General features: G+C 45.2%; 1 protein-coding gene across 5 annotated transcripts in view; it reads right to left on the reverse strand.

Annotated features, from left to right (window-relative positions):
* The window catches only part of CDK12 (cyclin dependent kinase 12), a 122,305-nt gene extending 111,366 nt beyond the window's left edge, over positions 1-10,939 (reverse strand). For all 5 annotated transcript variants that reach the window (XR_016441961.1, XR_016441960.1, XR_016441962.1 and 2 more), the window contains exons 1-2: positions 9,358-10,939; positions 2,954-3,838 (exon numbers count right to left, since the gene is read on the reverse strand). Coding sequence is in view for 2 of the 5 variants with exons in the window: in XM_090044531.1 (XP_089900657.1) it covers positions 2,954-3,838; positions 9,358-10,418 (1,946 nt within the window). In the remaining 3 variants the exon portion in view is untranslated. The remainder of the gene's footprint in view (positions 1-2,953; positions 3,839-9,357) is intronic.
* Between the last annotated feature and the right edge of the window lie 214 nt (positions 10,940-11,153).

Below are 11,153 nucleotides of genomic sequence, written 5' to 3' on the forward strand. Positions count from 1 at the left end.
GGTAATATACTATATGGATGACCTTGTTTCTCCAACACAAGCATAAGTCTATGCACTACATTTAGGCTACTCTTTCCACTTTCTAACACTAAAAGAACCCAAATAGACAGGCATGCAAGAAATCTTAAACCAAATACGGTTTATGAAAGACAACCTGAACATACACAGGTCTAACTTTATATTGACAACAAACACAGAAGTATTTTGCTAGTTTGCTAATGCCTGGATAGTACAATGGAAATTAGGTGAACTAATCAAAAAAAGTATTTTGTTCACCTAAGTGGCAAACAAATAAGTAAGGATATTTTAGGAAATATTTTGCTTTTTATGTAAAATTATTAAGTTTGAAAACAGAATATGCCAGTACAGTACATCTTTACTGTGAAGTGAGGAGAAACTAAACTTTTTTGAGAGTCACCTACAGAGTAACAAGATTAATAAAATTAAAATTAGCAAAGTTCTAATAGGGAATCAATCATTCACTGAGCTAGATAACATCAATAATCCATTGAGTCACTACAAAATAAAAGGCTCTGACTATACTTCCTTTATCTGTATGAATACACATCAATTCTGTCAACATAAAAAGTGTGCATTTATGGTCACCTGGGAAACTGGCTAATTAATTTAGACTTGACAAATTACTGGTGCAGTAGTCAGTGTTACAACCATTTGGGAAAGGACCAAGTCTGCATGCTGTGCTCAGAGTTGAAAGGCAAAGGATCCCCTCACCCCGTGTAATTAAAATGATGTACCAGCACAAATAGAGGTGCACCGATACATTGGTCTAATATTGAATCGGCAGTGATATAAAGAAAAGAGTCTGTATTGGAAATCAGCTTAATATGGCCAATAATTTAGCTGATATATGGCCTGTGCATAAGCACAACTGCAGCACAGCACGTAGGCAGTGAGAAGCACAGCCTAGCGGCTTGGAGAGCAGCATGCAGCTGGTAAGTCTGGTGTGGTGGAAGGGAAGGGGAAAGGCAGATCAAGGGCCCTACGGTGAGGGAGGAGTGGGGCTGAGGCAAGCGCTGCCCAACCAGGGCGGGGCAGGATGGAGCTGTGGCTCTTCTGGGGGGTGCGTCTCCCACTGCTGCGTGCTGCTTGTGTGGGAGCCACTGGTCTAGCGGCTCGTCCGGCAGCTCCTGCTGCTACTTGTCTGTGAGGGCATGGAGGGAGTGGGGCATGTGCCCTCAGATCTGTGCAGAGCGGGCTGGGACCCGGGCTGCACCAAGCTCTTCCCAGTGTGGCAGGTCTGTGCCTAGGGCAGGCAGCAGTGGTGCTGGGAGGTGGGGGCACACTATGGCAAATTCTGAGGTGGCTATAGCCCCCCCTGTAGTCTCCTCCCAGTGCCGCTGCCACCTACCCCGAGCACAGCCCCACCCCACCAGAAAGAGCCCACTCCACCCTGCCCCACACAGATCCAGGGGCACACTCCTCTCCACCTCCCATGCCCTCCCAGACAAGCAGCGGGAGCCGCTGGATGAGCGGGCAAGCGCCAGATGAGCCGCCGGACCAACAGCTCCCACACAAGTGAAACGCAGCAGCAGGAGCTGCCCACCCTTCCCCATCCTGTGCCTGCCCCACCCCAGCTGGGCAGTGCTTGCCCCAGCCCCAGTCCCACTCCTTCCTCACTGCGGGGGGCTTGACCTGCCCTCCCCACCACGCCCCTTCCCTCCCACCAGACTTACCAGCTGCACGCAGCTCTTCAAGCAGCTGGGCAAGTACTGGAAATCAGACTGGTATAAGATGATATGCCCCAAAATTCTGTATCAGTTCCCCCTTAATAAATATCCAGCATATGTAAAGGACATATTGTATATAGAACTACAAGGTGCATTGCAGAAATATAACCATTAAATCCACCAATGCTATCCATGACTTGTTCACTCCTAACCATCCTCTGCCTACATCTGTTACTTACTGTCAAAAATTCCCATTTTACCTAAGGCCTTTTTGACATGAGAAAATTTTAGCTGGTACTTAAATGTATTTAGTTAGGTCAATACAAACCTCCTATGTGGGCACACTTTAGTTTAAACAATAAAAATGCCTAGCTTTTACACAGCACTTAGTTTAGTCTGAGTCAGCTAGCAGCCAACTTAAGAAAAGCCTGTTTATTATACACCAATGTAGTTTTCTCAGGTAGAAGAGATCCATGTGTACCAAGGACTTGCTTTGGATTGCCCCTATTTTGTGTCAGTGTCTTGAACTGCTGACATGAAGTTTACTATGAGCTTAACACAGCTTTTTCAAGCACTGTTTTAATAGTAACCCAAGATCTACTCTTGTAGGTTGCTCCAGTGCAGAGGGATGCAAATGGGGCGCCATTACAATTAAATAGCAGTCCTTCCAGATGGAACAACATGCAAAGGCATGGCCTAAAGGACCAATACATTGTAAAAGCACCATTTTTTTAAACTGTTATTTTACAACTCTCCAAACTTCTCTTCTCAACTGAAATTATATATAAAATGTTAGTGCAGAATCATAAACACCCACAACACAGTTACTCTAGAAGGAGAGAACAAGACAACATGGGTGACCATGAGACAAATCATTTGATTGCAAACTTGGAGTCATAGAATCATAGAAAGTTAGGGTTGGAAAGGACCTCAGGGGAGATCATCTAGTCTAACACCCCCCCCCACAAAGCAGGACCACCCCAACTAAATCATCTCAGCCAAAGTTTCGTGTAGCTGGGCTTTGAAAACCTCAAAGGACGGTGCTTCCACCACCTCTCTGGATAACCAGTTCCAGTGTGTTACTACCCTCCTCATTCAAGTAAGATGGTACAGTTATCAACAGACCTAAGTGTAAGGGTAGGTGCTTTCTAGGCAACACAGACAAAGTAAGCTAGGAATCATCAAGCTAAATATAAAAGTTCTTCTCAGTTAATGTCAGTCTACAACTTTAAATCCATGCTAAACAATTTTTTGCATGACCTTACCTATCTAAGTCATCTTCCCCAACTAAAATGGGAGGGAGCGGGAGTGGAGGCAAAGTTGAAGTCTTCAGGTGTGGGATAGCAGCTGTTACAGACACTTGTGTTTTCGTGGAGACCTGGACAGAGGGCTGAGAGTTGGCCTGAGTGGATAAAGCAGATGTCCGTGGGTGGGACAAAGATGGCAAAGAGGCTGGGACTGATGTAGGGACCTGAACAGGAGTCACCTGCGAGGGTGGCATAGGTGGAACAGCAGGTGATGGAGGCAAAGGGGGCAATGGTGGAGTCTGAGGTGGCGGGGTGGTTGTCGGTAGAGGAGGAGGTTGAGGCGATTTGATCAAGGGCAGCAAGGATGGGTTTTCCTTTTCTGTTGGCTCAGTCTCTTTTGGAGTCACGATCTCCTCTTTCACTACTACTGGCTTCAAATCTTTTTTCCCCATTGTTTTTGAATCTTTAACTGGAGGGGGATGCTTCCTCTCAGAGTTCTCTTCTGCCTTGATTTTTGTCTCTACTGATGTTTTAGTCTCTGCATTCACATGTATCAAGTTAACCAGTTCTGTATCTGAGGATGACTTCTCTGATTTAATTATTTTGGTTACCTTTTTTGGCTCCGTCCCCAACTCCTTTACCTCGGATGAGCTGTTTTCTTTTCTAGATGTGAAGACAGGTGAACCCTTTGCCTCCTTCCCATCTACCTTTGCTGCTGCTGCTGCTGCAGCAGCTCGCTCCTTTTTCTTCCTGCTGAGCTCTGCGCCCAGACTAGAGTTCAACGGTAGTCTAGCAGGCGATATGCTGGAATGGCGACTGCGTGAACCAGATCTCTGCTTTTTACTGTGAGATGACGCGTGCCTTGAATACGCAGGACTTCGACTTCGGGACTTTACAGACTTCCTGCAGAGAAAGCAGAACAAATTAAATGCAGCACAGTCCATACATACTTGGTTCATTACTAAAATTAACCAAAAATCAACAGTTCTCTTTAGAGACGAGAGCATTCACAGCTTCTTGACTGAACTTTTTAATAGGACCCAAAGCCTTTCCAGGGAAATTTAACAGCACCAGTTTGATTGAGACTTTAAACTTCTAATATTTGTCAACATCTAGGCAACTTGCAAAGTTAAGGATCCTGCTGCTTATATATTAAACAGTGCAAACAGAAATGCAAGATGACGACCAGAAAACCCTAAATTAAAGAAGAGATCACAGGTACTCAGTACTTTAATGAGGACTTCAAATGAGAGGATGAACTGATACTTTAGAAATCTTTTACAGCAGTTCTATACAGAAATACAATAAGATTTGACTGGTGCTTGTGAAGTGTCGGGTTGATCAGAGGTACTACAATGCAACATTCTCCTTGGTAGGCCAATTCCTCCCCATCCTCATTACTCACTGAGGTTTCACTATTACCAGAATTGCAACCTGCATGTTGAGGGTCAAGAAAACCAATCACAGACCTTAGCCATGTTCAGAGATTCTATAAATCTAAGTTCATAATAAGTGGATTTCAGTTTATTATATGTGGAAAGATACAAAAACAAATCAGAAAGGCTAAATTGTAATACAAGTCAGAAGCAAGGTAAAAAATGACTTCATAGGAAGTAAATGGGAGGGGAACTTGGAGTGGACATAAGTCTGCAATTCCTCTGAGCTAACTGGAGAACAGGGATAGAGACTGATTCTGAAAGACCAAAGAGAAGCCAGAAATAGGCATTTCCAATTTGCAATTGAAAAAGTTTTTAACATATAAATGATGTTTCCTTCTCTTCAAGAAAAACTATGATCCTGGAAACCATCAGTGTGTGCATTATGAAATGAAATATATATGGTGGATTTAATGGATCCTAAAGGTCACGTTACTAAGAGAGCAAAACCACTTTAAAAGCAGGCCCTATACAAAGTGTAGCTAAACCCATGCTCAAATCTGATTTTTAACCTGCAATTTATTCCAGCTCAATTCCCTAATCAAAGAAAAGAGTGCGTTATTTTAGGACATGGTCAAGAAACACTCCCTTTCCACGCTGCACAGAGAACACACATGCTCAGAACCATCTAAAACTGGTTGCGAAATATTTTTAACCCTGAGTTGCAGTACAAGACTAGTATGCCTACAAAGGAGAAAGTTCCCCCCTCTTTTTTTTTTTTTTTTTAAATAGAACCTTATAAAGATGTAACTACTTCAAAAACAAACTGGGAGGAAGAAAACGACCTCTTGTAAAGTTTTCCACTAAACACCACAATACTTATGAATCCAGTGGGCAAAGGATACTGGGACTAGAAGTGGACCCTATCTTTAGGGCCTATTAATAATTATATTAATGTAAAAGAAGTTAAGAATTATTTCAGCCTGTCTTCAGTATTTATGCTAATTTTGTTTAGAATCAAGCTGGCATTATGCCTCAAGCTTGTATGTCCTCTTCAAGGGGAATCTGGGTAATAAGTTTTACTGTCTCAACTATATGTACAGATTTCACCATTTGAATAGGGCTTCACCTTCTGTATCTCACTGCAAAGCCACAGTTGAAAAAGCCAATATCATGTTTTCATTGAACCTACAGATGACACTTGTGGAATTTTCCTAACTGAACTTTTAAGAAGATGTGGGAAAACTTAACTCTAAACATGGAACCAAATGCAGCTGCAACCAATTCATTCCATCAATGAAGAAATTGCTCTTAATGTACAATATTAGCTTCTGTCACTGCTAGCTGCCTCAAAAAGATACCTGAGAAGTAAATGCACACAGAAAATTTGTGAAGCCTTCCCCACTCTGGAATGTTCACTGAATATTTTTACCTCTGGCTGACAAGTTATTGAGTTTTATCCATGCACAGCATCCCTGAAGTTAAACACCATACTAGAGATGGCCAACTTTACAGTACTTAAAAAAGAGAGAAATGGACAATCTTACAAACTTTCAAGGCTCTTTCTAGTGTATTTCTAATGCAGGAGACTGGAAATATAAAATGCTAGCTGTCAAGCCAGAGGATTTAGACAGAGGAGTCAGTGGAGATGGCTCACTGAAGAAATCCAAAGGACACTACAGCAGATTAATTTATCTGCTGCAAAGTTGTGCTAACTGAGAAACCTCTGGAGAAAGGAAAATTAGAAATCTCGTATCTAATTTGTTCCAGGAAACTGGCTATTGCTAACAGTTATTAGCAACAGAGCTCTCAGAATCAATGCTGAATACACAACAAAACACAAAAAACCTGTAGCTCCTCACTTTCATAATTGCTTTGGGGATTTCAGAAGACAGACATTTCATAGGTGAGATTGTGAGGCACTGTTGCCACATTTGGAAGCTGGAAAGTGAGAAGTACACTAGTGAAATGACTTGCCCATGTCACTCAGGATGGTAGTGGCAAAGGTAGAACTAGGCCCTGTGAGTCTGGATTCCTAGTCTCTGTTCTAATCATTAGGAAAATTATTCAAAGAAGAATTATTCACAATTTGTAGCCTTTGGACAACTCTAAACTGTGGCAGTATGCTGCACTCTGGGGCCTCCCAATGATTACACACAATTCAGTGTCTCACATTAATATTTAGTAGTGTGCAGTCCACCTCAAATGACAATTACTAAAATTCTTTCTTCCAGCTCTAGCTGTAAGGGTATATTTCCTTAGGTTCTACAAAGAACACAGGTCACTGTATTTGCTACTTTCTCCTCCTGATGAAAGAATCTACATTCCCTCCTAAACTGAAATTAGTTTGAAGGGTCACAGGAAATATTAACAGCAGTATGTTTTCCTCATTAGCAAGGCGCATTTCTTTAGTTTGTTGGCTTCTATTTTGTGCTGCAATTTGGGGATAGGGGAGAAGGGAGACTTGGAATGTAGGAAGAAGTAGTTTTCTGCCAGTGAAAAAAAGCTAGAAGTCCACAAGAAAGACTCAGGGCTCCTCAGAGGAGGAACTTATCCTGAACTATCTTCACTGCAGGGAATGCAAGTTTGGGGAAGCAATAACTAACATTTAACAGGTTCAGTTTTCAATGCCTAAAATAAGAAAAAAAATATATAACTGCTAATTTTCCTTTGCTCTTTTAAGCATATTATATTTTGAGGTGGTTATTTTTAAAGGCTTCTTACATGCTTAGCTAGGATCGTATTTCTCTTTTTGTGATGTTCAGAGCAACCAATACCTGTTAAAAACAGTACACCATATTAACAGCAACATGTTAGATTAGGAGAAGGGGAGGGGCTGTGGGAGGTTATCCATTTGACACATAGATTCAAAGAATTCAAAGAAATGGAGCGTAAACAAACTGTAACCTTTGGAATCTTCTTTGGTCTGTCTAGCTAGCCAACTGCTGTACCCCAAAGGTGCCCTTGAAACTTTCCCACATGACAGTGCAAATTCATGGAAGCACACTGAAAGTTATTTCTGCAGGCAAGTTAGAAAAAAAATGAACCTGATTTCTCAAGTCAGGAGTGACTAGCATATATACAAGCAGTTGTGGGTTTGGGGGAAGAAGACAGTGGGAGGGCAGGGGGCAAACAAGGCTTTTGTGGGGAAAGACCAACCTTTAAGAATTTCACTGAATTGGTCTACTACCCTCTAATCTAGTAATAACCCTCCTATTGGTCAAGGAAGCGTAGATATGGACACCTGTAGAGCCTACAAACACCACAGCAACCAGCTAGAAAGGATTCCAAGCACAGTGGAAGAGGTTTGCGTTTCTTTTAGAAATGTAAGTACAAAAATCTGTTTGTACAGTGTCCTTGCTGCAACAGAAAGGGTTTTGGGGGGGTTTTTTGTGTTTTTTTTTTTTTTTACAACAAACCATCTCCACTAAGATTTTACACCAAGATAGCTAACACACAGGAAGCTTTTTTTCCTCAGTGTAGCTCACTGAAGTCAATTATGTTTCTATGCTTTCACCCAGCATTCACTTTGTCCAGCTACACAGAGGAAAAAGTTAAATATGCTGTTCCCATTAGGCTTTTTCATGAAAGCAGCCTTGACATGTTACAACACACTCCTCTTTCGATATGAAGACAGAAAGCAATGCTCTTACCTTCTGACTTTACTCTCAAAATTGGGGATTAACCTCTCCAGAGAAATGTATGTGATGTTAGAAACTACTCACATGAATAATTACTAGACACACAAGTAAAGATGGGCATGGTCAGCCCCTATCAGTCAGACAGGGGCTGGAAGCAAGGAGGCAAACACTATGCATAATGTTTTAAAAGTTTACCAAGAGGACTTGTTACATTCAAGTTTAAATCTTAATTACCATAGAGCTATAACCAAAGCTCCACAAGGTGCTGACACCTGGAAGTTTGCTCATGAATGACCTTTAAGCTAGGAAAAGAATGTGTGTTAGACTGTGCACAAATTTGTACTTTGGTTTTTATAAATGCTCATCTGAAATAAAGTGGAACATTACTAGCAAACATTACTACACAAAATGATCAAGTAAAACCATTTTACAATGTCAAAGTTACCCATCAAATTGTATAACTATATACATAGCCATTTGAAAATGAGAACGTTACCCAAGTTCCCTTCTAGAAAGTCCTGAAGAGCTATTTAAAAACAAGGAAGCAAGGGATCCAGAACTGAGCAGAATCTAAAAAAATGCTATTTAAATAATGGCCAGCTATGAAAAATAGTTGAGAGAGAGAGAAAGGAAGAAATATTTAGATTAATACAACCCTTCTGGAAACATCTGTTTCCCGGGTGCAGGAATTCTGATCAAGGTTTCCAGAATTAGAGAGGCTTATTTGTTGTTTAAGTAAATATAGTACTAGTGAGAGAGGCTGGATTTTTACCACTATGAATTGAAATCCTTCATTCTTCCACATAACTCTAAGCAGTGCAAGCTTCCCCACAAAGCCTTGCTCCTTTCCTACAGAGGCAACCTCTAGAGGTGAATGTAATTCAATCCTAATAGCTCATTCACAGTCCTTGGTCTCTCTGCTAAGATTGCCAACATGGAAGATGATGAGTGCCAATTATGGTGGTAGGTGTTGTATGAACCCCACCAAACTCAAACCTCAAAATGACTCACCCCTCAAACCTATGCCTCTGAATAGGCACCCAGTGTAACAATAATTGGATACCAAATGACCTGAACCAGGTTTGGATAGAGGACCTAGACTGGGGGTGGCCAACTTGCAGCACATATGCCACAAGTCCTACACAGGCAGGACAGGCCTCTGCTGTGTGGCACAAGAAAGATTACAGAAGCAGAGAAAAGCAGAGCAGCAATTCTGGCAGGGAGAAGGCAGAACATCAGATCAGGCAGGGGAAAGGGATCAGAGTGGCCGCTGTGGCACGCCTGCCAAAATGGTTGGCCCTCACTGACTGAAAGAGTGAATGGCATGCATCAGAGCCATCTTGTCCAAATCCCTTTTCATTCCTACCCCACCAACCCCCTCGAAGACAAAGCAGAGGTTACGCACCTGGGTACTGGACTTCGACTCACTGACCGCTTCACAACAAAAGGGCTGCTTGAGCGTCGTCGGGCATATGGGCTGGGTGACCTCCCACTGTACGACCCGCTTCCCCTCTCGTAACTCGAAGAGCGCCTTCTGTTGTATGGGCTGACAGACCTCTGCCTCCGGCTGTAAGGGCTTGGAGACCGAGTGTTAGACTGGTAGGCTGCAGGTTCCTTGTAGGGCGGGCTGAGCGACTGCCTCCTTGATGAGCCACCAGGGCTCTTCTTGTAAGAGTCATAGTTGCTAGACGTGTGCGAGCGTGGGGGGCTGAAGTCATACTCCTGGATGTAGGATGCTCCCGAGGGGCTGTCATCCAGTTTAGGGCTGTCAGACCATTTCCTATGGGGGCTCCTAGATTTCCGCTTTGGACTGTCAGCAGATTTGTAGCTCTTTGGAGCCTCCCTTTTCCGATGGCTTTTACTTCGGTCTTTGTGGCCAGACTTGAGCTCCCGTTCCTTCCGGGACTTCTCCTTGTGCGCTTTGGCTGAGCGGGAATCTTTGCCACTGCTCTTTGAGGACTGTGACTTAGGATGCTCCTCATTCTCCTCATTCAGTCTCTTGGAGGTCCCAGCTACCCTGTCCTTGATGGACCCCAACCTGCCAGATACCTCCTGGTTCTTTTCCAGTTTCTTTTCCTTTTCTGCCTGCTTGCTCTTCATCAGCTCACGAATACGTTTGTGCTGGTGATGCCGGTGCTTGTGCAGCCTGTCGCTCCTGTCCGAACCCCCTTTCTTCTCGTCGTTCTCCCTCCTTTCCAATTTGAGGGCCACATCATCCGAGAAGGTGTCCGAGTCTGAGCTGATGTCATCGTACTCCACCAGTGGCTTGATCATTGCACCGAGCGGCGCCGTCGTCTCTTGGGCCGCCAGCGGCGAGTCTTTGGAGTGCCTGGACTTGTGCCTCTTGTGCTTGGTGGCCAGCCGGTGCCTTTCCTTGCTGTTTGAGCTGCCGCTGCTGGCTGCATGCTGTGAGGACCCCCCTCCACCCCCATCCTTCTTGCCCCCATGTCTCTCTGGGTTGGGCATTCCTCCTCCACTGTGCTCCAAAGAGGGGAGGGGGGAATCCTCCGAAGCCCCAAAACCAGTCACCCCCAGGGGCAAGGCTGCTCTCCCCTGTCCGTGCCCCTCCCCCCTCCACCCAACATTCACAGTGGCTGCCCCCTCACGTCTTGCCTGCCCCTGGCCCCGCGCCTCGCCCTGCTACATGGGGGGCGCTCTGCGGACCGGGTCCCGAGCTGGACGCGAGCTCCGGCCCCGCAACACGAGGCTGGACGCGCTGGGACCTGCCCCGGGCCCGCGTCCCCGCCCCGGACCGAGGCCGCCCTGGGCTCGGCCCGCGCGGCGCCCCCAGGCCTCGAGGCGGGCCCTAGGCCCAGGCCCCGAGCGGCTGCGGAGGCCGAGGAACCGGCCCCTTCCCCCGGCCCGGCCGCGCCCGCCTCGCGCCCCTTTGTCTGCCCCGCGCCCGGGGCCGCCCCCCCGCTCACTTCCCAAAGCGAAACGGCACCGCTTCCAAGGGGGTAGCCGCCAACTCTCGCGACGGCTCGCGTCCTCTCGCGGGAGGGAAGCCCTCCTCCGCCAGCCAAACCTCGCGAGACCACCCCGACGCTTCTCCCTCCTCCTTCAGGCCCCGACGAAAACCTCGCGAGAAGCCGCGAGACCCTTCAACAAAACTTTATTGAGCCGCTTCCTAACGCGGCACATGGGGCTGGGGGGTGGACAAACTAAAAGACCAACACCCGCGCACAAGACGGCGTTGCCTTT

Source organism: Crocodylus siamensis, chromosome 4 (assembly GCF_052110815.1).
Source record: "Crocodylus siamensis isolate JL-2025a chromosome 4, ASM5211081v1, whole genome shotgun sequence".
Taxonomy (NCBI): Eukaryota; Metazoa; Chordata; order Crocodylia; family Crocodylidae; genus Crocodylus; species Crocodylus siamensis.